The following is a 27,879-nucleotide window of genomic DNA, read 5'->3' on the forward strand; positions in this document are numbered from 1 at the left end:
CTTTACAACAACAAGAACAAGGAGCTTAGCAGTGGATGTGAACAAATTAAATGAGCAATATAAAGACCCTCACCAGAACAGGAATGACAGCAAATTCAGTTTTGGCATGTCGTGGTTTAAATAAGGGAAAGAAGAAAAGAGAGATAGAAAAAAGAAAGAAAAAAAAAACTCAGAACTGAGTTTAAAATGACACAAATGAAGGGAGGTTTGAATTCACGCGACTGTGCGGGGCTGCCTTTGCAGAGACTTTGGTCACTTTGCTTCTCCACCATGGCTTACAACAACAAAAAGCACAACGTATAAAATGAAGATGGCCAATGAGAAGGGGTGAAAAACAAAAATGGAGTGTCCTGGAATCAGCTCTATGTATGGATGAATAGGGGAGTATATTTTATATTTTAGTGAAGAATCTACAGATGATAGTCTGTTGTTCTTAAATGAGCGCGTAAATCAAAAAGAAAAGTTTTGCGACTACTCAACTACAACTCCAGGACAGCTCCTACATTCATAGGAGGTAGATAACATGGCAACGACACAAACTCTTAGGGGGAGAAAAAAAGTATCTGAGTGGGAATCAAGCTCTGTCTAGTCTGTGAAATTGTAGTGCATAATTTGTTCAACTTTTTAAGGCCAAATAGGAACCTCAGGTGTAGTTCTAAGGCTAGTTTAAGACAAAGGTGCAGGGCAGAGAAGGGGTAGGGGGGGTTTTGTGTGTGTGTTGGGATAGGGACACAGTAAGCAGATACAGCCCTTTCGCGACAATACCTGAGTCAACAGTCGTGTGATACCACAGAGCCTCGCAGGATGCTTGGTGCACCTCGACCCCTTCGTCAACTTAAACCCGATATATATATATATTTATATATCATTTTTGGCGACACAGAGAATATGTAAAGAACAAAGCTCGAGGGCACAGAAATGGGACATGGCTACAACAGAGATATTCGGATGAGACTTAAATTGCGCATAAATTGCATAAATGACACACATTTTCAATTGGCCACAAGGTGTAACATACTGGAACATGTTGAACTTGGTTGTGGCACATGCACAGCCTGCAGTGACATTCAAACCTCCCAAAAAGGTAAAATTTTATTGGACAATATGAAGTACATTACAGAAGAAGAAAAGAAAAAAAAAACTCAATGCAGCATATACCAGGCTTATGAGGTACTTCATGAATATATATAGATATATCAACCTTTTTTTTTAAGAAAAGCTCTTCAAAGTCATATTATTCCTTATAATTCCTATTGATAGCATAAAATACCTCGTCAGTTACTTATTTTTGCCCAACCTCGAGTGGGCGATTACTTTTTTGAGAGAGAGAGACTGATTTGAAAGTGCAAAACACAAATACTGATCGTTCTATGCAGCATCTACAAACAAGGTTGCATGATCATAAAAAACAAAAAAAAACAAAAATGAAATAATTTTTTTATGCGCTGCAGCAGATTTTCAAACCTTTGTTTATGTTGAAAGGACTCACAAACCCAATGTCGGGGGAAGATAGAGAAGAGAGAGAGAGAGAGAGAGAGAGAGAGAGAGAGAGAGAGAGAGAGAGAGCGAGAGAGTGATTTCTGACAAAAAAAAGGCACACATAAAAACGACTACAAACACGCTGGATGTTTTCCGTTTACGCCAAGTTACCACACACAACCTCATATGTATCTTTCATTAGAGTCCACAATGTTCTGACACACTGAAGTATGTTTAAATGTGTATATTCCCTTTGTATACCCTCGACAAAAGAAAAATGGCTAATCGTAGGAGAAGTGGACATGATCTGAGTGCTGATTCTTATTGCAGTACTGGGTTAACAACGGCAGAGGATTGTAGGCTTTTCATTATATGAGTGGCTCTATCCGGTACGAAACCATAATATTTCAACTTTCTGGTGAATCAAGAAAAGAAAAGGCTTGTTCTAAATATTGAGACAAAGTATCGTCCTGCTAACTAAAAGTCTAGTGTTGACTGAGACTGGAAAGACAAACATTTACCAACGATCCGCAGCCCACGCACCAACGTTATTGCTGTACATACATGTTTCCCCACCAACCTTCACTGCCACTACACACATTCCCTCAATATCGGCAACATTTTTCTGGAATATCATTTCATCGTCTTAGTGAATAGCAATTAATGTCAATAGCACGTTTGTCAATCTATGATCCGGTCATGATTACAGTTAACTTCACCACATGAATGAGTTCTAACTTGTGCTGGGTTGCTTTTTGTCTCCGACCTTTGAAACATGAAGGACTTGCATGAAACGATGAGACTCCCAACTACAAACATTTTGGTCCCCTAAAATGTAACCAACTAAAGCAACCAACCAGTCATTCCATTTATTACGGTTAAAAAGGAAAAGGAACAGTACTCCCACACGATATTGGCTTGTATTGGTTTGGTCACAACCATTTTTATTTTGTTATTATAATAAATTAGGGCTAATAATAGCTAGCACCCGACGCTGCTCTCTGAGGTAGTTTTCTCCAAGTTGGTAAATAAAAAGCCAAGTCGTTCTGAATGAACTAGAAATGCTTTGAAATTACAAAAAGAGCCACATGAGAGTTACATGACTGGATGCCTGTAAATCAGCCGGATGGCATTAGTTTGGTTTGGTTTGGTGGTGAAACTCGGTAACAGTTCTCCACAGTCAATTTACTGAAGTCCTGAGCCTAATGCCAAACGTCCACTGGAAGCAGCTGCATCACATCTTCACATCAGTCTTAACTATTCCCATCATCACTCATGCCTCTTTTCTCTGCAGTTTGAAATTCAGTTGTGAATGTACATACATGCCTATATTTGCTGGACAACTGGCAGAAAATAAACTAGGCCATATAATATTCAGCCTTTAAGTATTTGCTACCAAAATGATCAAACCTGAGCTGCAAATGTGCTTTCAATATGTAAAATAGCCATGCTATCAGCTCTGTGAGGCGGAACTTTTAGGCACTTAGGTACTTTGAGCTAAATGCTTAATGTTAGCTAGCTAACAATGACAATGCTTATCTTTAGCAGCTATAGCGTTTACTAATGTCACAGACTTATTTTAGCGTGCTAGCATGCTAAAATAAGATGCTGTCATAAGTAAAAGGTTATAACCCAACTGAGGCAGTTGGGAAATGTAATTCATTTTTAGTTAAAATAATCAAGAACATTTTTGTGAGAATCCATTGAATAAGACGTTAAGATATTTCACTAGATTAGTGAAAACATTCACACACTGCTAGCGATAGCATTGGTAAAACTATCTGCACAACTACAATGGATATGTAGACGCTTATAGAGAGTAAAACGAAGACATGACAGATAAAAATGCAAAGTAGCTGCTTCCAGTGGACATGAGGTGTGCTGGTTCTTAGTGTCAGCCAGTACCCCATTTGAATATGTGCTCAATACTTATTCTGACTTGTTCCTAAAAAAACATCTTATAGGCAAACTTTAACTGCTTAGACCCTGTGGACACAACACCTGTGTCACATGCCTATGGGTAATTGGGTGGACATTGGCATGATAAAGCCTGACTGTCAAGGACAAAGCGATGATTCAGAAAGCTTCATCTAAAAATAAGAAATAGGAAAATGATGCTTGCTATGCTGGAAAAAAACCTTAGCTTCTTAAGTTCTTTGCTTCCAAGTGGCACTGCGCTAATGAGTCAGGAAGCTCAACTTTAGAGAAGTTTGCAGATTTTTTAAGGATGGGGATATAAAGATTGGGGGCTGAAGCAGAAGCCAAAAATCAAACGGGCGAAAGGGATCACACACCAAAGCAACCATTGTATATATACACACACACACATACCCACCACAACACAGCTCTTATGGTACAGCACCTCACACAAGCATGAAGCCAGAACACAAAGGATGAATGCTCTTTGCACCAGTGTGAAACGTTTGTCTCTAAAACTACAGTAGCCAAGACATCTCAGCCACAGACTTGTATTATCTCCTGTGAATCAGTGTAACAATTGATAGGGATGATGTAGGCGATATCTAAAACATTTTTTTTAAATGAAATATTAAAAGAAAATACTTTCTGCAATTATTAAAGCCTATAAATAGGAGGGGAAAAGGAAAGAAAGACTGTACAGAGGAAGCAAACATGAGTATAAAATAAATGCTTACTTAGATGTGCTTGTATACAGAGTAGTATTAACTGTCTACAAGTTCATAATAGCCTGTATACAAGAACACATTTAATTGAATTTATTAATTTAGTTAGACTAAATGAACCTTTTTGGACTATGAGTATAAATGTACTGGGTGGATAAGCCTATACAATATTTTAAAAAACACACAGGCTCCAAGTACATTCAGTGTTATTATTTGGAGCTAGGAAAATAGGTTCTACTCTACAAGAGGTTTTTTTTTTCTTACATCAGCAATTGTTTTCTCTACAAGAGATGGATGCGAGGCAGAGAGGAGAGACAAAACTATACAGAACAGAGGGTGATGGGTTTAGAATAAAATGTCGTATAGGGTTGCTGCTTAAAAATTGGACTCCGTTTTATTCCAAGACCATTCAAATGCAAACATTTTTTGTAAAAACAGGCTAGGCTGATCGTTATAACTAGGAGGAATTTTATCTCAGCCTCTTTCAACTCTACATTTGAAAATACTTTCAAAAACATGGTAAAAAAAGAAAAAGAAAAAGAAAAAAAGTGATCAATTCAATAAGCGTTCAGTTTACAAACCAGCTATTTCTAGGACCTGTTTTGTCCTAGTATCAGCCCACTCCTAAAGATAAGAGGAAAAAACAGCCAAAGTAAGGTGTAGTGTCCGGTAAGGTCAGCGAGGATTTCCAATGCAGATGTCAATTTGAATGGCTAAGCACCTTGGGCACCATTGAACTTACAAAGAAAGTAGTGCCACATTCAACCAGGCTGGTGTATTCATTCGTTTGTTTTGTACACATTCTTGATTTAGCTCATTGTGATCTAGCAGGTTTCTGTAAAAGAAAATTAAAGAAGAAAAGAAAAGAAAACGCCTCCTCCGGCTCTTGATATGTACAGTCTGGTGTTGTCTGACACATACAAAGAGACCTCACATGATTTATTCTATGCACATTGCAGGATTGAACTAGGGACTGTAACCTTGTCAAACTTTTCCTGCAAACTTAATCCTCACACAACACTTTGGCATCCACATCGACAAATCTTATCGTCCTTAGCTTAAAAAACTAAAATAAACAATTCCTTTTTACAACCACTGTCAGTTTTTTTGTGTCGCACAAAAGCACCTTTCTCCCACATTACTATACAAAGGCAAACCAACCCACGAGTCTCATTCTTTCGTTAACATTTAATGAGGCATAAGGATAGCTCTCAAAGACGGTCGGCTTTATGTTTGTTGCTCCTTTCTTTGATAATAATACAATTAAAATTAAAAGACTGCCAGCCTGCCATCAGGATAAATACTCTTAATGCGGTGACAGCTACAAAAATCCATTCTTGTTTAGTGCAAAAACAACAGTGTCAAATGTTTTAGTTTTATCTCCAGGAAATGCAATGCCACTCTGATCTGCTATTTTTAAGGTGCTGGTAAAAAAAAAAGGTAATGTTAAAAACAAAAGAAGCAGTAACACTAAATACAAAGGCATCTCCTTAAAAAAAAGAAGACACCTTGATGTTCTGAACTTCCTTGGCTTTCCCCACCTCCTGCACAATTTGACAGGACATTCAAATCTGTGACAGGTCTCAACCTGACAACAGTCTCCACGACACAAAATCTTGATTTTGATCAAATCTTGATATGTGCACTTATCATTCCTTATGTGGGGGCTTTTCATTTGATGTTACACTGCTAAAGGTGGAAAATCAAGGTGTCAAAAAAAATAAAAAATACTATTAAGTCTGTCATTTAACTGGTGCATAGGATACAAAGGAAAAAGAAAGAAGGGAAAGCTGTGTGTGAATACGAACACACTTCAAGAATTTGGTCGTACAGCTCAACGCTCGAAACAACTAAAAGAAAGAAAGAGCTCATTCTCTCTTATCAATTTGAGTAAAACTATGAGAAAAAAATAATTAAAAATCACACAACTAACATACTGAGAAAGCGCGTTTACCATCATGCACACCAAGCAATTAAAACCCTCTACTGTCAATGCAAGACGCAAACAATGCCAAATAGATAGATAGCAGGGGTAATTATACAGAAATGGCCAGCAGTGTGATGTTACCATAACACTTTTAACAGGTAACAGGAGGTAGAACACACGGCCATTTCCATACAATTACACCAGTGTCACACACAGTATGGCCAGAGCCTCTTGCTTTCAATAGAGGAACACGCATCTATATAGAGGTCATGTCAAAGTTTTCTGCTATCAAAAGTGCATCCAAATGTACATGTTGTGAGACCAGCACCGATAAGAACAATATTGACATCATAACAGTAAATATCAAGTACATGATTTTTTTTTTTCATTTGTTTTTTCAGAATGCCCCACAAACACAGTCAGTCGGATTTTTTCTAGTTGCTTTACAGGTAAATGAGTTCAAAAGGGATAACACGCACAGAGGTTGTCAAACAGGAGAGAGATAAAAAAAGATCCTCAAGAATGATGAAGCATCTTTTTGAAACACACACACAAGTTAAAAAGCCTCGTTGACCAGTCCAGTGAGGAGGATTTAAGGTGGTTTACAGTGAAAACTTCTAGCACCTAGAATCAAGATGTCCTCTTGTGCTTCCATGTCTTTTTTTTGAAATATTATAATCATGTAAAAGTTTGTAATCTTGTTTGGCTAAGAAAGATTGCGTGTTACAAAGGATACACCCAATTTTTTTCCAGGCTATAAAATCTATGATACAAATGACCACATAAATACTTCATCCCATTAGAAAGGGAACGAAGGAATGCTGATAGACACTAAGAAACGCTACGTAATGCAACATGCTAAAATAATAAGAAAATAAAAAACTGATTATCTACCTATATAAATGACCAAAATTCATGTGAGACAACCCCCACCCCCTCCCAAACCACACACACAATGCTAAATCTCTTGGTTAAAAATTATGCATAGTTAGAAAATGTACACTACTCGCTTCCAATCAAGACTACGAGCACATTCGCCCACTTCATTTAGTAGTAAAACTTAGGTGGGATGTTAGGAAATGTCTAGAGTTATTAACAAGACTGTAACAGTCTTAGAAGGCAAGATAATATTTGCATTTAAAATCTGTATACAAATAGAAAGTGTTAATTTAGACTACATGTGGGCCAGTTATTTAAAAAAAAGAAAAAAGATCTCTATCATATTTTCAGCAGCCTCCCACTGAAAGCTTATTCAAAATATATCTTATGACCAACATTACTATATATAGTATAAAGATATTTGCATAAAACCCAAGCTTTGTGCGACGACTGACCCTAGCTATTTTTTTTAAGGGAATTTCGATTAGTTAAACTCTAAAATGTTGCAGCTTTCACCCCACTGTACCGAGTGCCTGGATATCGAGACACCACACAAATATCCCGCTCTGACAAAAGACACTGCAGCTATATACATTAAAACATACAAGTAGGGTTAATGTGTATAAAGGAAGAAATAAACTCACAAATGCCTAAATGTCTAAAACATGAGTCAGCTACATGCATATTCATTACAAAAAAAATATTGAAATTAAATTAGACTATAAAAACAGAAGGGGGAAAAAACAAACATTTCATCAAGTTCCCCTCTATGTTGATTTGTACATCATGTGTCTTTATCAACTCGGCTCAGAGTACATTATTAGAAAGGTGTCCTTGTTGGGAACCAGTCCCAATACACTATTTCTCAGAATGGGAACTAGGTTACTGGTGCAACTCTCAGTTCAGACTAATAAGAGGCAGAGAAGGATAAAATTGCTGTTTCTTTCAATCTCTATCGGAACACTAAAAGCCCTCATCTTGAATAAACTAAGTGATGGGTTCAAGGGTTTATAACCAATCTGATGCAAAGCAGTTAGTCGTCACCAGATTTGGCATTACATGGTTGTCAGTGTCAATCAAGGACAAATACTGAAAACCCAGCAAACGTGGTCCTAATAATTCATAGTTTCACACGGAAGTGACAACAGAAAGTTGGTCTTCAATGGCACTTTTCATCACACACAACCCCTCAATATAATAAGTACTTTTGTCCTGATTCAAGTACCCATTCTGGTCAGTGCATTTTGCTTTGATTGGCTGATAAATAATGGTTTGTCAGAGAAGCATAATCTTTAGGCATATAAACAGTGAACAGGCGCCCCGTCAGCTTTTGATGAATTTGATACTTCTCCTTTCAAGCACCAAGACCCCAACAAACAATAGAAACAGGAGGAGGGCAAACAGCTTCTTTAAAATTATTAATGGCCCCGACGTAAGAAATGGTAGGTTTCATCTATCAGTGTAAGAACTTTTCCTTTTCCGTTCATACTTTGCAACGTTTTTCCCTACAACAAATACAAACACACTAATGCACAACATGTAAATAATACCTCTTCCAGCTCAAACCCCCAAGGAAGAGGGATTCTTTTACATCTTAAAGTCTAAAAGCTGGATTGGTTTTTGGGGGTGGGTCAGGGGCTGAAGTACAATTGTAGACAAATGTGTAACTGACAGGTCTGTTCGGAAGGGAGATCACAATGTGAAACCACTGTGGTGCTATCTACAGCTGACAGTGAGACAGCGAGGGGTAGTGTGTTTCATCAGTGGGGTCTCACCAACGCCAACCTAGGCCTGCCTCAGGCAAAGTACATGGTGCGCAGGGTGTCCTGGTGGATCTGAACGGCCTTGGCCAAGGCTTGTTGGTCTCGCCCGTTACTCTGGCCTGATGTATGACTGCCCTCAGCACTGAAATAAAACAGCAACATACATGTTGGTCATTAGGTCAGACTTACCTGAATATATGTATATAAAGTTGTTCAAAAAGGTGGCAGCAAATGGCTCCAGGTCCTTACCTGTCATGCTCTTTGTCCACCAAGTGATAGCGAGCACGGAAAGCCACCAAATGGGCGTAGTAAGCTGGTGCTGGGATGGACACTGAGCGGGTGCAGCGCACATAGGTGTGGCATAGCTGGTAGGTAAGGACCTGCAATTCATCTGAGTTGAAGTGGTTGTCGTCCCAGAGCACATGGTAGTGAGACGGCCTGCTGGTACCCTGCAAGGAGTCACAGTGGATAACAGCTGTTGCTTTTGCATTCCAGGAGGGGAAACACTACAAACATTTGGCTGATGATTCATTTATTTTGCATGCATAGTATAGTCCAGATCCATTTGATATGCCCCTACATTTCTATTCCTTTTCATAAAATACTTCAGAGGCACATGGTCTGTGAAACCCATTAGTTCAATTACAGTTGATCCCATTTCATCTCTTACCTGTATGCCAGCGTGACTGCAAAGGTAGAAGTCAAATTCTGATGGGTGAGTGATTTTGGTGTCCACTGTGGTGCCTGCAGGAATGTTGCCACTTTTCCCAACCTGTTAAAACACACACGCACGCTTAAGTGAATTAGGATGGTCTGTTTACATGTTTGATAACAAACTAAATACAGTGGATGTAAGGGCACCACATAGGGGAGAACGGGGTAAGTAGGCACACTTTTTACTCTAGTGAGAATTGCTCATCACCAAAACATCTGTCAATAGCCATTCCTACATTAAATTGAAGCTTAAGGTGTTGGCTAGAAATGTGCGTCTCTCTTTTTTTCCAACTTATTGTAATGAAGAAGTAATTTACCATCAAAGACACTCTGACACATTGTGACAACCAACCCCATCAAGGGGTCGGTTGTCACACACTATGGGGTTGTTTGTCACAATGTTATCTTAATGGGAAAAATCTTAAAAAGAAGGCAAGGAGGCAGAACCAAATTTGAATGTTTAATTGCATTGTCAAGTTGACAAATAGGCCTACATAACGTTCTGTAGCCTTGGCAGCTGGTCTAGTTTGGGATGCACTGGGTTGTTTTGATTTTGTTGCCCTTTTTTCTTTTGGTTGCTAGCTGCCTTTTCCTGCTCTATTCTTTCCTTCTCTGGGGTGTCAGTGAGGATACAGCTTGACAATTTCTTTCGTTATTGGGTTCCTTTTCTGGCTGCAGCCTTGAGATAACATGTGACAACCAACCCCCCAAAAAATTTGACGACCAACCCCAACTTGAATTTCTTGCTAGCATCAAGGCCAACAACCATCTGACAACTAATTAGCTTGCTAACCACAATCTAAACTATAGTTTACCCTTCACACTTTCTGAGGGTAACAAGTGTTTTGTTATAAACCCATTGTGTAAAAGCCTAGAAGAAAAATACTGAGAAGCAAAATATTTTGAATTTGACATGAAAAACACAAAACATCCTCTCACCTGAAATGCAGCAGTCTAACTCCAAGGAAGTCTATGTATGTGACCTCTGATCCCAATTCTGGACCTTTTTTATATCAACATTTCAGAGCTAGCGCGCTCTGGTGGCGAGATATAACGAATGTGACATCCAACCCATGTGACAAATTACCCCGTTCTCCCCTACAAGTTCCACATTTGCATAGCTTCTTCTTCTTCAATCTATTTTTTATTTTATTTCAATTTCCAGATATGGAAAAGCCATTACCAAGTAAGATTTATAATTCTAGTATCGTGCTGGTGGTCACCAAATGATTTGGTATTACCTAACGTCCCTTATTTAATCACTTCCTAATATAGTTGGTTACAATACTGATACAATTCCAAACCCTTTCAATAGCACAATACTGACCCTCTCGTTTCTGTCCATACAGAACAGTCTTGTGTGGTGTCTCTTCTGCACCACCACGAAGGTGATCCCAGGCTGGTAGTCCTTCTCCAGTTTTATGCAGGCCTCACGGATCGCCAGCAGCTCGTGCTGAAGGACCTGAGCCAGTTTAAGTCAAAATATTGAGGGTTAACATCTGAAAAGTAACTTATACAAATGTTCTTATACTGCTACTATGTTTTTCTGACATAGTTTATACTGTACATCAATGTGTATCACCTGGTTGAACTGGCCCTCAGAGATGCCATCACGGTAGTAAATAATTCTGGTGGGCTTGAAGCGGGTGGACTTGTAGAACTGGATGAGCAGCTCCCTCACCATGGTGGCCAGGTCCTGGATTATGTCCTGGCGGTGCTGCTGCACCCGCACTGTGGCACAGTATCTGCTGGGATGGGCATCCATACTACCAACAACCTGAAAAGGAAATATCCTTTAGTACCGAATGAAAGGACATTACATTTCCTTATCAACACTCTGGTAACTTTATCTTACAATTTGAAGAGCTGCATAGATGGTTGGTGATTCTCTCTGAGATTTTGGCATTTATGTTTTACCCCATTTCACTTTCTTTTTTTGTGAAGAAGGGTAGACGTTCATGTTGTGTGGTGTGGAGTGATGCTACTTACAGCAGCGATGGAAGGCTTTTTCCCATCTCCAGCAGGCGGATGTGTAACATCTGCACCAAGGAAGATCACGGGCTGCTGGAACACTAAAGGCCTGGAACAAAAAGGCAGACAATTTTGTAAAAATATATAAATACAGAAAAATTAAAATTTTGGATAGCAGTTGATAGGCGTCACATTTCGAAGATATGCACATTCATTCACATTTTAGAATGATATAATCAGCAACTTCACCGACCTGCCCTGCGGGAGGAGGATGTTGTTGACACCGCCCAGCTTCACGTTAATCTTCAGACAGAGGTTGGAGAGGGTCTGAGGGGTCGTCTTCTGAACATTCTTCACCTGCACACACTGCGTTGCCATGCCCAGCACTGTGTCCCCGACACGTTTCACCTCGGCTGCAACACACATCAGGACCATAAGGACATGTCAGTTAATGCAACCTGATCAGTTATGATGTTTGGGACTGTAGGTACGTACTAGCCCACGAGTACAACAAAACGTTTAATGAAATGTTTTCTTTACAGCGATAAATCTTTTACTTTGGTTGTTAGCTACCAATAGGACTGGAATGTTGATTTTAAAGCCACTAAGGACTGGAATGCTGATTTTAAAGCCAGTACGAGTAACTTCTAAATATCTTTAAAACAGCCTAATTTTTCCTCTGATAATCATAAATGACCTTTAACAGCAAACGAGACCATCAGTGCAAAGAAAGACGTTTTTATAACTGCATTTGGTCTGGTCGCACACCCAGTCCGATTTTCGGCTTGCGCATGCAGGCTCTATGGTCACATATTCGTATTGGTCTCAGATTTCAGTCTAGCGCAGCAACGCGATTTGAGTAGCCTATCCCTCCAGGTGAGGGAAGGGGAGCGGGAGCCTTGTTTGAGACAGTTATTTGTCGTCATAATGACAATAACAGGGCTGAACCATCAAAGAAAAAAAGAAAATTCAATTAAGAAAAGCTAAAAGGGAGAGTGATAGACGGGCGTGAGGAGGGCATTGCCAAGCAACGTGTACATAATTTCACGGGAGTGAACTAGACTGCAGTGTTTACTCCTAAGTGAATGAGCGGTACTAAAACAAAGTTTACTTTGCTTCATCATCATCAGATGACCATTATTCATCTGAAAGCCATTATTTACAACAACATAAACACATTACCTCATCGTGATCCATACTGCCGTCTTTCGTTCATTCGCTTTCTGTGAGGACACGGAATCTTTCAGCTCCGTGAGAGTGGTTAGTAGGGTTGCAAAGGGGTGGAAAATTTCCGGAAACTTTCCACGGGAACTTTCGCTCGGGAATTTTGGGAATATTCAAAATTGGGAATTATAGGAATTAACTAAATGGCGGACATTTAAATGATTTTTTTTCCATATCCAAACATTAATCTTAACATATAAACATTATGTTTTGTCATAGGCAGACATCCATGCAAACTTATACAATAAAAAAAACATTACATTTGACCCAACCCATTCAATAAATTAAGTAAATTGCCCCCCCATGTGATGGAGGAATGCACAGTGCATGTAGGGGGCATGGCCTCAGTACCCCTGCAGTAGGATGTGTGCTATGTGCAACTTGCCAAGTGTACAGGTGAAACTCGAAAAATTTGAATATCGTGCAAAAGTTCATTTATTTCAGTAATTCAACTTTAAGGTGAAAATAATATATTATACAGACTCATTACATGCAAAGTGAGACCTTTATTTGTTATAATTGTGATTATTATGGCTTACAGTTTATAAAAACCCCAAATTCAAAATCTCAGAAAATTAGAATATTACAATAAAATCAATACAAAAAGGTTTTTAAATACAGAAATGTCGGCCCTCTAGAAAGTATAAGCATGCATATGCATATGTACTAAGTACTTGGTTTGGGCCCCTTTTGCATGAATTCTTGCCTCAATGCGGCGTGACATGGATGCTATCAGCCTGTGGCACTGCTGAGGTGTTGCTTTGATAGGCCTTCAGCTCATCTGTAGTGTTGGGTCTGGTGTGTCTCATCTGCCTCTTGACAATAGCCCATAGATTCTATGGAGTTCAGGTCAAGAGAGTTGTCTGGCCAATCCAGCCCAGTAATACCATGGTCAGCTAACCAGTTACTAGTGGTTTCTGGCACTGTGGACAGGTGCCAAGTCTTGCTGGAAAAGGAAATTGTCATCTCCATAAAGCTTGTCAACAGACAGAAGCATGAAAGTGCTCTAAAATCTTCTGGTAGATGGCTGTGGTGACTTTGGACTTGATAACACAGTGGACCAACACCAGCCGATGACATGATACCTCAAATCATCACTGATCCTAATGAAATGTTGCGTTTCATTTGGAAATCAAGGTCCCACAGTCTAGAGGAAGAGTGGAGAGGCAAAACATCCATCTTGCTTGAAGACCACTGTCAAGTTTCAACTGTCAGTGATGATTTTGATAGCATCCATGCCACGTTGCATTGAGGCAGGAATTCATGCAAAAGGGGCCCAAACCAAGTACATTTGTATGATTATAGTTTATAGAGGGCCGACATTTCTGTATCTAAAATCCCTTTTTTATTGATTTCATGTAATATTAAAATGTTCAGAGATTTTGGGGTTTTCATAAGCTGTAAACCATAATCATCAAAATTATAACAAATTAAGGCTTGACATATCTCACTTTGCATGTAATGAGTCTATATAATATATTAGTTTCAACTTTTAAGTTCAAATACAGAAATAAATTAACTTTTGCACGATATTCTAATTTTTCGAGTTTCACCTGTACTTGCATGACATCTGGTTGTTAGTCAAGATTATGCTAAAATATATTTTCCCAAACTATATTTAAAATCACTGTTTAAGCCTCTGTAAACCTAGTCTAGTAAAAAGCAATCTATGATATCAAATTGATATCATAGAATGCAAAAAAATCAGATTTGAAGTTAAATGTTCATAAATATAATAAAACGTAGTTGAAAAAAATGCTTTTTACAGTCTAGAACGTTTGCCAGGACTGAAATAACATAGTTAGAAGGATTTAGTGCATTTGGTTTGCTTTATATTTAGTAAATTCCCGTTAATTCCCATAAATTCCCGTTAATTCCCATGGAAAGTTTCCAACTTTGAAAATTCCCGAAATTTTGCAACCCTAGTGGTTAGTGACACTGCATCAACTCATTGCAATCAGGTGTGTGTGGCACTGACTGGCATTAGTTGATGCAGTGTCACTAACCACTCTCACAGAGCCGAAAAGAGTCTGTGCCCTCACTCTTTCAACCAACACACAGACATGCACTATACTGCGTCCCAATCATTTGACACTTGCACGGCCGGCACGCGCTAGAAAACAGCTTTACGACAGCTGGCGTCGTAAAAATACTACCGCTTTTGTCCAAAGGGGCCGCCAACCGACAAAGTTACTCGAAGCCACTTTAAATATAGAGAAAATCAAAGAGAGCATGCAGCTTTAATTGGCCTGTATTCCCTTGTGGTTATTTCCTAAAGCAGAAATAGAAGTTGTTAAACTTGCTTAGCAGACACAAAATCAGCAGGCAGATACACCATGCCAACTGCCAAAGCCTAGAGTAGGAATCTCTAATCACACAATTCCTCACTTATTTGGAAAAAGCATGTCTTTTTAGCATTGCCTTGTCACGGCAGAAACACTTGCTATATACAACTATAGTCAGGTTATTAGAATTAAGGTTATTTATGTCAGCCTTAAGAAGACAAACTGAGTAAATGTGGAGGAAGTCCTATCGATATAAATATATATCACGTCCAAAACTAAATGACACAAAAACAGCCGGCAGATCCCTCACCATAGACAGGGGTCTTCCCCGGTAGGATGACGACCACCAGCTGCAGGCCCTGGTAGGTGTACTTGAGGTGCCTGAACATGGGCTCCACACTGTCCGCTCCCTGGGCGTATTTACAGAAGCATGGCTGACCCTGGATGGGCATCCCTGCATCCCTCGAGATCTTCCTCAGTTGATCTGTGAATGCTCTAAGACACAAAAGAAACTTGTTTAATTGGTTTTGTTATTTATGTTGTAAAACTAAATAATCACAAGTGCCATCAAAACAAAAATCAAGGATAAGTCCAGTAGTGAAGTGTGTATAACTTACAGACAATATAGCGAAAGACTCATGAAACGTGGCTGTCATGACAGTTGTGAAAGACCCAACAGAGGCACAGCTCAAAGAAAAACAGCTTTAACTGTCTATGTTACAAACTGCAACTAGTCTTGTTTTATGTGTATACTTTTACGAAGTGAATTTCAAGCCACATGCCATGCTCAAAACTTAATATTTTAACTACAACATTAAATACATTTTGCGATACTCTGGAGCACTTCACTTACTTGAGTAGGAGTTCAGTGCACTGTCTCTGTGGAGCAAAACAGGCGATGGCCCAGACTTTGATCTCAATGCCAGTGTGGAACTGCTTGTTCCTCATGTCCCATACTCCCTGGATTGGCGTGGCTATTGCTTTGTTCTGCAAACCACAATGACAGCAGACTGGTTAGTTGCTTAGTCACGGTTCACAAGATGTAGCTATTCAAACCAAACGCAATATCCTTAAATGAACTGTGCTGCAGTTACATGCCTGAGGAGTACATTAACTCCAGGCCACCATCAACACATTGGTACTGGTGATCTACATACCCTGCCTCCATACAGAATGGAAGGTGCTTGTAGGACACGGCCATTCACTTCCGTCATCTCGTCCCTCACCATCACTCCAAATTCACGAACGTAAGGGTCATTGTTGAAGTTGGCACTTCTCATCTGAGAAGAGAAGAACACAGCAGTTTGACCAAGTTAACAAGTTCTCAAAATGCAGTCATGATGTATAAAGGCAAATTAATCATTTCTTCATATATGTAAACTACATGTTTTCAGTTTCTCGTTTCATGAATGAGATATATAACTTATCCTTGTAAATCTCTGTTAGGTTGGTAATAAGTCAAGAAACTGGTCATACAACCACTGAACAATTTGTCAAAAGTATATTTTCTTTTGCTGCTACCAAGTTCATCTTTCTTGTATCTTGAGTCCTGACAGGTTTTTGGACAATCATGTATTGAGAGTGAAACAACTATAAAACAAAAGCCTCAATAAGAATATTTGATGATTGGCTGTTCTTTGAGGAAAGTCAACTACAGACTTGTTTGTTTTTGGTAGTGTTTCCAGCATTGGCCTGATTGGGGAACTGGGCTCTTGAGTTCAAAACTTGACTGTTTGCTATTCTCAGAAATCAGGCAAGCACCATTGATGACTACTGGCTAGTAGAAATAGTCTAAATCGGTTTTCATGCACACAGATAACTTCTGAATTGCATTCAGTAAAAATGTTCTCACCAATTTACTAATCTCATCTTGACGGTCTGGTGCCGATCGGGCTGTGGCACGGATCATAGTGGAGGTCTGATTGTCTGTCAGCTTTTTGATGCAGCGCTGTCCTGCCACTATGTTACACACCTAGTTCACAGACGAAAAACACAAGAGGTTTTATAGGTAAATCAATAATGTATCAGGTCATTTAAAAAAGCTAATAAGTAGAGGAGGTTGGTAATGCTTACCTCTAGAGGTAGGTAGGTGTGCTTCTGCTCCTGTCCCACCTGTAGACATGGGAGGTGGGGGTATCTCAGGATGAGCTTGTACTTGTCTTTGAAATACTGTGCTACTGTGCATTCAATAGTTTGGCCATTCTCTTGCTGCAGGGGGAACCTGAGGGAAGCACACGCAAGAAATAATAAGAAGAAGAAGACACATCAATCAACTTTTTATTGTCGCTGGACGGCAGGCTACGTACTTAAGCAACAGTGCAGTTTACCAATAACAAATTGTGAACCAAAATGAGATAGAGAAGCTTTCTTACGTTTGGTGGCTGGCTGGTCTTCTGGTCACATTGCACACTCTGTACTTCCTCTTCATCTGCCCACAGTGAGTGATCTCTACCTTCAGGCCTGGATGGAGAAATCCCAATAAAATCATTTTAAATACCCAAAACTAAAATAAAGGTCAATTTTGAATGGCCACGCAACAAAAGACATGTGCCATTGACTTCAATAGCCTCTGCTGCGTATGTTCTTGAGCTTTGCTTACCTTTGATTTCTTTTGTAAATTTCACTCGTTGAGAGTCTGTTAAGGGTTTCTGTTGTTCTTCGATGCTTTTGAAATCTAACACCTCACACATGAACTCAATGACAGGCTGGGCTTTGTAGAACGCAGTGGCTGAAACTGCAAACAGAACAAAGTTCTGGAGATGAGATTAATGGGAACAATTTTTTACTTTATACAATTTTATGCACAATCTTCATGGGAAATTACCATCAATGTTGAGCATCATTTTCCAAAGCGAGGGCCTGACCGACTGGTGGAAGCCAAACCACACCTCCCGGCCGCCCCCGAGGGGGTTCGAACATCCCTCTGAAGGGGTGAAAAAAGAACGGCCCACTGGGGTATACCTGGAAAAGAGAACGGTCCGTGGTGAAACCTGATTAACATGTTCTGAGAAGCAGAAACTATTCAGCAGACTGGTTAAAAGACAGACAGTTACTAAAAGAAACAAAGAGCTCTGTGATACAGGGTGGCAAAGGAGGGTTTGCATAACAATAAGAATCAGAACTGGCCAACCTGGCAGTAATACAAGCATGACAGTTTACATATTACATGAACGTTTTAAGACACTTTAATTTGACTGTCACACCACACTGTAAAGCAATCTCTGTGTGGAAATGTGCTCTGAAAAGGAATCACTGATGGTACAACACTTTTCTTTAATGCAATGTTTTCTTCTTTTAGCTAGATTGTCTTTATCAGGGCGGTAGATTTATTTCATATCTTTTTATGTAAATACAACTGGGCAATCACACTTATTGTTATCGACTAGACTGTCTCTTATTTCAATGGGCTATTTTTGTGACAAAAAAGCTAAGGACCATAAAGACAATCCATTATCCCAAAACGAATCAACATCTAATAATAAATAACTCACCTCATAGAGGGCAAATGTCTCATGACCACATCTAAGGCTTGGACAGTCTCAAAGGGGACGCTGGGTAGCCGTCCAGCCAACGCCTCGTGTAGAGCCTGCAGGCTGACGATGGACACCCACTTGATGGAAACTTTAAAGCTGCGGTCTTTGCCTTCCCCGGGAATGGTTACCTCAAGCTCCACCTGTGTGGTAGTTGGGAAAGAAAGTCAATGCTGCAATATTTTTAAGACCAGGTTTTAACAAATGTTTATGCAATGTCTCCAAAGGTGGATATTTCATTGTTGCAGGTTGCCCTGGCAAAAAAACACATACTTTCTCTCTGCCAATGGGCAAGGGCATGGCAGTGTAGAGATTCTTCCTCCCGTCATACACTGGCTTCCGGTCACCAAAGATTTGTGTTTTAAAGTGCTGGACCATGTGCTCCACAATTTCACTGATGACAAATTGAAACAAAACAAAAATTAGCACAACGCCCGGGACATTCCAACGACTGGTCCACCACTTGCCAGGAGCTGCTGATGAATAATACATATGTGTATGTACCGATTGACCCTTCTGGGACATTTCTCAGGCTTTATGTCGATGTCATAATGGTAGACCTCCAGTTTGGGGATTTCCATCTCGAAGAAGTTGGCTTGGAGCTTGATTGTCCTGCCCATGGTGCCAAAGTCTGGCCGCGACGGTGGCTTGAACACATATTCTGGCACTGGGGAAGATGGCGGGTCTACAACAAGGGGGTCAAATGATTGAAAGGGACAGAATGCAGAATTAAAATCACATTACACAGACATCAGAAAGTTCACAGGATCTTATAAGTATTTTTAACCAGATAAATGAGTTGTGTTGTACTGTATTTCACAGATTTTCTTTCAATTGACAATTTTTTTCCCACATAACATTTCTAGTAAGGTTTCCTTAGAAAAGAACAATATAAATAAACTATTATTATTAAAAATGTGTATTATTGAATCTTCATGTTCCATGACATCACAAAACATTAGACGCCATTAACTAAAGAATGAGTGAGAAACTTTTCTAAGGCAAACATTCTTTGCCAAGTTAAGAGGTCTAGATTTTTTTTTCTTAAGGGTCCATTTTGCAAAAACTATCCGAGACATGTTTTATGTAACGTGGGAGTGTCACAACCTGTTCTGTCAACCTGTTCAGCCATGTCAATTAATAAGGCTCTTACATGTGGCAGGTCATTCAACTTTTGTTGTTTAGACAAACTCAGGTGGGATCTATTTAAAACAAACCATTATGGGATACTAGAACATATTATATTTTATTTAAAAAGGCAACGGTCATCCCATATTTGATTGGCAGTGGTACTTTTTATAGCATTGTAAAGCAAATTTGGAATCATCATGATGAGGTGCGTCATCGATGGACAAAATGACAAAGGAGCAAGCAATTAGGTCAAAAGTTTAATTTCATTGATGTGTGATCTTTACTGAAACCTTATCATCAATTGTTACTACATCTTGTTGTTAAAGCATTGCACTAATGAGTGCAGTCCTGGTCTTTATTTCCCAGTTAATAAAAAGGGAAAATGACCGCCATCAAACGTGCAATTTAACTTTTTTTAGTTTCTGAATTGGTCTGAGGTGAGACATGAGCACAGTGACAGAATCACATCTCTTTTTACATGTAAGGCAGCGAGTCAAGTCATAATCCAACACTGCCACTTAGTTCAGATATTGTATTTCCACTTCCAGCTGGCACTCTGACTTGATTATTTGAATGTATATTCCAGATGAATATCTTCTTGTCAGTATTAAGCTTGTGAATTGATCAATTAATCAAAACTCAAACTGTCAGCTGGTTACTAGGACCTTCATGAATCCATATCAGAAGCACTCTGTTCTTCTAATATGCTGAAATAGTTCTCTAGTTGTCCTGTGTTTTATTTATCCCGGAGAAAGTGCACCGAGCTCTTTTCATGGACCAAGAAGCTCCATAACTGCAATGTGAGATATTGTAGTGAGACTGTGAGGACAGACTATCCATGTCCCTTAGTGTGTTATCTTTGCGACCCAGCTGTGTTCATTCAAACAGAATAACACCCCATGAAACCTATGGATTGAATAACCTTTAGCGAATGAAAGTGCACCGTCACGCGCAGCACAAAATTAGATACATTTACACAAAACTGAATATCTACAAGGACATTGTCTTCTTTAGAATCTCTTAGCGCCAAATCACCCATGTCGCATTCCCGGTACAATTTGATTATTCAGTCAGAAGGTTCAATTGTACTGCCGATGAGTACATTACTTTGATGATAACGGGTGTAAAAAGAAAATGAAATAAAAAAGGGGGAATAAAAAGTTCTCATTTACACTGGACCAGACCATGCTGGGCCCAGTTTATAGCTTTCAAAGCCCAAATATGGGAAAAGCTTACCAGAGCTTGCTGACCCAGTGGAACGGGGTCCCTCAGACATCTCTGTAGCTACAGGGGACAGAAATTGACATGTTATGAATGCACAAGTAAGCTATTTAATCTGATACACACAGTACTTACATAGAGTGGTCAAAATGTACATTAGAGTCACTCAAAATGGGGCAATAATCTAGGGTTACCACTTATCAAGTTAACATCAACAATTTCCTTATGTAGCCGGTATCAAAGAGGGGCACAGTACAGAAGGCTTCTCGTCTATACGTCTACATTTCCATTGGAAACACTTGCTGCTTCATTTCAGTATGTCTTGCTCTTGCTTATCGTTACCACAACACCATCTTCCACAATCAAGGGCAACTTTTTTTCTTCTTCAAAACCTCTTATCAATGTGCACACAGCAGGAGTCAAGCAAGCTGGCAATCTAGCTATGTTGAAGCCACCCATTCTCCTTGTAGTAGCCTAATAATGGTGCATGCCAGTTGGTATTTAAATATATTACAAAAGAGAACAGTGATGCCTTTTTGCGACATAGAAACCAAACCCTGAGGTAGCAACTACCTTTAAGATACATGACATCGTTTTGATAGGCTGCTGTTTACAGGCTACTGTTTGTTGCTCAGGATATATATTTTTTTAAATCAGCTAATGTTTGAGTTTAAAAAATAAGAACAAGAAATGCTGCGATATTGGGAGATAACATGCCTACATTTCCAAATGAGGGTTAACTGATACCCTGCAACTGTACCTAGCTTCAGTTATGTAGGCTATTCTTCATATTCTTGTTTAACCTTTATGGTCAATGTCATAAACGTCCGTTGGAAGAACGAGTTGATGGCGCCCAGACATTTATTACGTGGGCCAAGAACATTAAGATAAAACATCCGTTAATGTATCAAGTTTAAGTTGGATAGTTAGCCAGCAATAGCTAAGACTGGTGATGAGATTAGATAGCATGGTCGGCCGCTAAATATTTCCTCCCGACCTGCCCTTAGTGTAAAACTGCGAGACACTCAAAACAATGACCTGCGTGTGTGTATTTGTGTTATTTGTTAAGAAAATGTAAAAGCCATATCGAAATCACACTGAAAAGCTGAGTAACAACAAGTTCAGTAGTAAGTCCCCGCTGAAGCTAGCCATGGCTAGCAGAAGCTTCTTGCATGCTAGCTAAGCTTTGCCTCTACTACTAATGCCTTCACTTAAGACTGGGACGACATGTTCTTCATTACATGAGCTAGTTGTATAATACCTGGTTAAGTTAAACAGGAATTGAGTCTGTATTAAACTCATGGCTCGATGAGAGGTAGCAGAGTAGCAGTTTGAACTATTGTGTTATTTTTTTCTGGTGAGCGGCATCTTTTAGCCGACGCTAGTGTTAGCTGCACCACTTACCTCCAGTAGAGGAATACATTTTGTCGACTTTTTCAAGCGTGTGTCGTGGACGTGAAGATACTCCACTTTAATTCGGCCGAATTCCACCCAAACTCATACGTGGTCGAAAAGTATGTATATGTACAAGAGCACAGGAGGAAGTCCAGTTCAGAAATAAAACATATTTAGTTAGCCAAGTGGTAAATATTTGGAGTGTCTCATCCTCGGCACTGCCCCATCCCCCCAACACACAAAACGGGAGCCGAGAGAAAAGATAGCACGGAAAAGACCCACGCAGGGCAAGAGGATTACCTCCCATCTACTTCCGTTTTTGGGTACTTCCCGTTTAGCAGCCTACACTTTTATATTTCTTATGTTGTTTTATTTATTTTTTATTTCACTTAACAGTATATGCTTAACATGCATTTATCTCACCAGTGCAGTAGTTTCAGTTGTTTATACGCCAATAGTATTGATATCTGCTTAAACTGAACACATTTATGTAAAATAAAATATTGCAACAGTTACTACAATATGTACTGCTTTTTGTTTGTTTACCTTTTTTTCAACCGATAACTTTTTTTGACAGCCATTCATACCGCTAACCAGTTAACAAGGGCTTTAAGTGTAGATCCATGCCGTGCAATTTCCCTCTACAGACCAAACAGTTTATTTAAACATGACAAAGAGGGGAACTATCTTGCTGCTTGAACTCTTCTGTGATGTCAGACGCACGCTGCGCGCTCTCTGCCTTCACCTGAATTCAAATGGAAAAAAACAGCAAAGCTTATAATAAAATATAAATATAACGGCCTTTTATTTTGGCCAGCTACATTGCCCTGGTTTAACAAAACATGTAGCCTAACACAAACTGAGTTACTAGTTCATTATAACGTGTCAACCATAGATAGAATTTTGTAAGCTAATATTAAAGTAATAAAACTATCTTACAAAGCCTAGCCCTTTTTTTATTATATAGGCCTATATAACAGCATAACAATGAGTAGGCCTACAGAATATGTTGAACAATAGGCTACCCTATTAAAAACGCTGAAACCACACGCGCACGCGCGCACATACTATGAAATGAAATATAGCAAAAATACACATACAGGACCTCAAAACAGAACAGGGAGGGACACATTTTTTGTACAGTGTTGTAAATAAATAAAGTCATAAAGGCCATAAATAAAGGAATCCAGGTTTTTATTGCTTAATTGATAGTGTAACAAGGTTATCTATCTATCTATCTATCTATCTATCTATCTATCTATCTATCTATCTATCTATCTATCTATCTATCTATCTATCTATCTATCTATCTATCTATCTATCTATCTATCTATCTATCTATCTATCTATCTATCTATCTATCTATCTATCTATCTATCTATCTATCTATCTATCTATCTATCTTAGTAGTTGTATATGATAGGCTACTGGAAACAGTATGCTTATAAATTTAGTTTGTGTTGCTCATCATTATCATAAACTTGCCTATCCAAAAATCGAATTAATCCATTTGTCACGTCATTTCTCTGTGGGTTTGCTACTAGACTGAGCTTTAAATGCAGTTTCTCAGTTTGTCCACTGGTCGGCGCTGTCCACCGCTCAATGTGTAGCCTACACCGAGCGGCTGAGGGTTGATTGACTTGGCATGCTCATTGGCAGGCTTTAAGGTGAGATAAGAAACTTAAATGATCCCGTCGGGGAGGCTGTTAAATTTGTTGGGTATTATTATACACGCCAATCAAAAAAGAAAAAAAAAAAAAAAAAAAAAAAAAAAAAAAGCAGCTGGTTTGGATTTGAAAAAGACTGCTTCTTATGCGCTATGGGAGTGTAACTATTGTTTATATCATTGACTATATTTTATGTAGCACATTACAGATGTTGAATGTGCTGATTATGTGTGCTGTAGCTATAATTGGGCATTTAACACTGTGTTATATGTAAGGCTATACTTCACGAATGGGGCTGTTTAGAATATTAATCATAAGTCTTACGTGACTGTTAAAATAGAAAATAATAACCAAATGGGCTCAATCATCATCCTTAATTATTCTGTTTTATTTTCATTTAATGTGAGATGATTGAAATATTTGATTTAATGCTGAGGGTTGATGGGCGCTAAAAGGTTAAAAGAACAACGTTGTTAAAAAGCATAAAAAGACTAATGAAGACAATAAGCGGACAATCTTGGAGCAGGAGGAGGCCATGTTGGATAATGAGGTTCTAATTCATCCTTGTGAAAACGTCGATCGGCCACACGGGCCAACACTTTAGTTGCTCCCATTGATTGATAGTATAAAAACACAACAATGCAGCCACATAGCCCGGGTGGTTTCCCCCCCTATAAGAAAGCTGGCTGAGTGAATTGGGTGTAGCTGTAGTCTGTGTGCGCCTTGGCCAATGGAACCAGATCCTCCCTGCAGTGCGTAAGAGCGCGATTTAGGATTTAACCAAGTCTTTGCTGCGGGGCTGGCTGCAGTCTTCACTAGAGCCCCGACGGCCCGAGAGCCTTTTCGACATTGCCAGTGTAGTTTTTCACACACACCACTTTTTGGAGTCAAGACTGCATCGTTTCTTCTTCTGCTAATCAAATCAAGCAAACCTTCACGCGAGTTCCCTTTTTCAAAGTTATGACTGGAGTATTCGACCGGAGGATCCCGAGTTTGAAACCCGCCGACTTCCAGAGCTCCTTTCAACTCTCCACCATGCACCATCCGTCTCAGGAATCTCCTACGTTACCCGAGTCCACCGCCACGGATTCTGGCTACTACAGTCCCGCCGGTGGAGTCCCTCACGGCTACTGCTCGCCCAGCTCCGGCTCGTACGGCAAGCCTCTCAATGCCTACCAGTACCAGTACCCCGGTGTCAATGGATCCGCTGGAAATTACTCGACAAAATCCTACACTGATTACAGCTCGTACACGACGCCCGCCGCCTACCATCAGTATGCTGGGACTTACAGCAGAGTGCAAGCCGCGCCGAGTCCACAAGGTAGGGATCTTTATTTTGTAAGAAGAACATTATTGTATGTTAACATTATCACTCGGTAATTACCCTACCCACACTAATTAGATAATCGAATCATCACATTTTAATTTTATTTGATATTTTCTATGCATTTTTTCTGACTATTCTCTCTCGCGTAAAAATCGAGAAGAAAAAGTGCAACCTGAAGCTAAACGAATACATAAGGAATATATTCTTATATCTTTTTGCAAATAGGATTTTTAAGTAAACTATAAAGATAATAACATGTGTTCATTATATGCCGGCCAGGAATTTAATCCGGTTTATGCAATTGTATTTATTTTGAATAAAGGGTTATTGGCGACAACAAACCAAGACAATAGCAAAACAAAACAAAAAAATATATATATTTTGATATCCGCACACATGCTTATTTTCACGATCATTATTATTACCACAGAAAAAGAGATAAGCGAGCCCGAGGTGAGGATGGTGAACGGCAAGCCGAAGAAAGTGAGGAAACCCCGGACCATCTACTCCAGCTTCCAGCTGGCCGCCCTGCAGAGGCGGTTTCAGAACACACAATACCTGGCGCTGCCGGAGAGAGCCGAGCTGGCTGCCTCGATGGGACTCACGCAAACACAGGTGGGATTTTTACGTCCAATTCATTCCTAACACACATGTTTAGTTTGAATTATAATATTTGTTAAAAAATAAATAAATAACATGCCTAATAACTGTAATGAAAGAGCGTCCGTGCGCCTTTACGCACCGTGCCATTTCGAAATCTATTGTTTCCGAGCTTATATGTGGGATATTAATGGAGCTTTTTTTCCGCCACTTTTCCAGGTCAAAATCTGGTTCCAGAACAGGAGATCAAAATTGAAGAAGATCATGAAAAACGGCGAGCTTCCACCGGAGCACAGCCCCAGCTCCAGCGACCCCATGGCGTGCAACTCTCCACAGTCCCCGGCCATCTGGGACACACAGGGCTCCACCAGGCCGCACAGCTTACAGGCACAAAGTATCAACACGACGGCGGCTAACTTTTTGGAAAACGCGGGATCATGGTACACCTCGGCCGCCAACTCCATGACCTCCCACCTGCAGACCCCCAACTCGATACAGCACTCGTTGGTTCTTGGAGCGGGGACGTTATATTGATAACTTAATACAAGAAAAACCCCTTGTTGTTAATTTCAATTTTTTTTCTCGCTCTCCTTCTATGGGACTCGTGTTCAAATTTCAGAGGAATATGCAATGTATTTGATGACATAGAAGAAATGTGTAAAATGTGTAAATGTGTGCATGTAATTTATTGCATTTTTTTTTGGAAGACTATTAAACGTTTAAATGGACAATGGAACTTTGATATCCCCGGCCTTGCTGCAGTCTCTTGTTATTTTAACCCTTTAGTTATTTACCTCGAAAATCACGACCAAAGACTCACACGCATAAATAACGAGCATGAGCCTCAGGTGACATTTCAACACGAGGCTGTAAATCACATCTGCTCAGTATTTGACAGTGAACCTAGAATATGTCGTGAATCATTTTCATTCGCCATAACACCAACGATCTTTATTTATTCCGTGTACTACTTTGTATTTGATTTTTATTATAGGCCTAGATATCAAACATACTTTTTCAGATTGGGATGGAAAATATCTGCCATTTGTTTGTAAGAAATGTTCCTTTATTTTCCAGTGTGCTCCGGCTCAGTTTAGTCTACATTTGCGATGTTATGGAAAAGGAAATGAATTGAAGTGCAAATGTGTGACTTTATTAAACAGACATTTCGCCAAAACGTGTTTTTTGTAAATACATTTCTTAGGAAACATGGCTACTGTGTGGTAAGCCTGTTAACAATTACACTTACCTTGTTTATTGAACCGGATTGATTTGTGTTGTTGTGGTTTCTGCAGAATACCATTACAATGACCATATAGGCCTATCAATATAGATTTCATATGGACTAATTTTGCGTCTGTGGAGGTCCACTGTGGCTCATTTATTTGATATCTACACATTCTTAAATAAACCTAGTGTTATAGTTATCCCCCAAGTATTGTGCTGCTTATTTACCCTTATTTTAACAATCTGAAATCGTAGAAATATTATTATTATTATTATTATTATTATTATTATTATTATTATTATTATTATTATTATTATTATTATTATTATTATTATTATTATTATTATTATTATTATTATTATATTCCCTATACTGCCTCTGGTCGCCACGAATGCAGAGATCACCTTTTTATCATCCATATCGTGTTTTTAGAGGGGAACCTGATTGAGCCTTTCAGCTCGTCTGTGAGGGGGTAAAAAGCCTGCTCCTCGCAGCAGACAGTCTGCAGTCGCTCTCGCTTTGTGTCCCCTACAATTAGCCGCTTTGAATGGCAGAGAGAAGGCGAGGGGGGCGGCACGGAGATCTGAGACAATCCGCATTCCTGTGGGGGTAGACCGGCTCCAGAGCTCTGCCACTCCCGGCCGCAGCCCACCTTCCGGGTAAAATGAAAAAGAAAAAAAACGAAGAAAGAAAGAAAAAAAGAAGGAAAATCCTCCACAATTTCACCATGTTATTAGCAGGCAGTTATACCAGCGCTATACCCACTGCAAAAACCACCAAACAAAACCGCGCCACTGTGAGAAACATTGGGGATTCGAAAACTGATCTAATTGAATTTTCCCGGCCATGTGCGCAGACACCATCTATAAACTGAGTTTTTAAAACAAACATGTTAC

General features: G+C 39.5%; 2 protein-coding genes across 3 annotated transcripts; one reads left to right on the forward strand and one right to left on the reverse strand.

Moving 5' to 3' along the window:
* Window positions 1-7,100: 7,100 nt before the first annotated feature.
* ago2 (argonaute RISC catalytic component 2) lies at window positions 7,101-22,380 on the reverse strand. Of its 2 annotated transcripts, XM_080045970.1 has the most exons (20): window positions 22,171-22,380; window positions 20,782-20,829; window positions 18,919-19,099; window positions 18,688-18,808; window positions 18,376-18,557; window positions 17,709-17,845; window positions 17,484-17,618; window positions 17,257-17,344; window positions 16,958-17,105; window positions 16,737-16,856; window positions 16,042-16,164; window positions 15,738-15,871; window positions 15,195-15,379; window positions 11,629-11,788; window positions 11,394-11,484; window positions 10,987-11,181; window positions 10,732-10,866; window positions 9,361-9,462; window positions 8,940-9,139; window positions 7,101-8,832 (listed from the first exon to the last, which is right to left on the reverse strand). In XM_080045970.1, the coding sequence occupies exons 1-20, from the start codon at window positions 22,187-22,189 to the stop codon at window positions 8,724-8,726; spliced, it is 2,613 nt and encodes an 870-aa protein (XP_079902096.1). In that variant the 5' UTR covers window positions 22,190-22,380; the 3' UTR covers window positions 7,101-8,723. The 2 variants fall into 2 exon arrangements, with proteins under 2 accessions (XP_079902096.1, XP_079902097.1); XM_080045971.1 differs by lacking the exons at window positions 20,782-20,829; window positions 22,171-22,380 and having other exon boundaries at window positions 18,975-19,083.
* Window positions 22,381-24,556: 2,176 nt separating this feature from the next.
* dlx5a (distal-less homeobox 5a) lies at window positions 24,557-27,060 on the forward strand. The gene is made up of 3 exons (XM_080046133.1): window positions 24,557-25,149; window positions 25,586-25,770; window positions 25,975-27,060. Exons 1-3 carry the CDS (start codon window positions 24,789-24,791, stop codon window positions 26,287-26,289), a joined length of 861 nt encoding a protein of 286 aa, XP_079902259.1. The 5' UTR covers window positions 24,557-24,788; the 3' UTR covers window positions 26,290-27,060.
* Window positions 27,061-27,879: the final 819 nt, after the last annotated feature.

The sequence above is a fragment of the Ammodytes marinus genome (assembly GCF_949987685.1).
Source record: "Ammodytes marinus genome assembly, chromosome: 17".
NCBI lineage: Eukaryota > Metazoa > Chordata > Actinopteri > Uranoscopiformes > Ammodytidae > Ammodytes > Ammodytes marinus.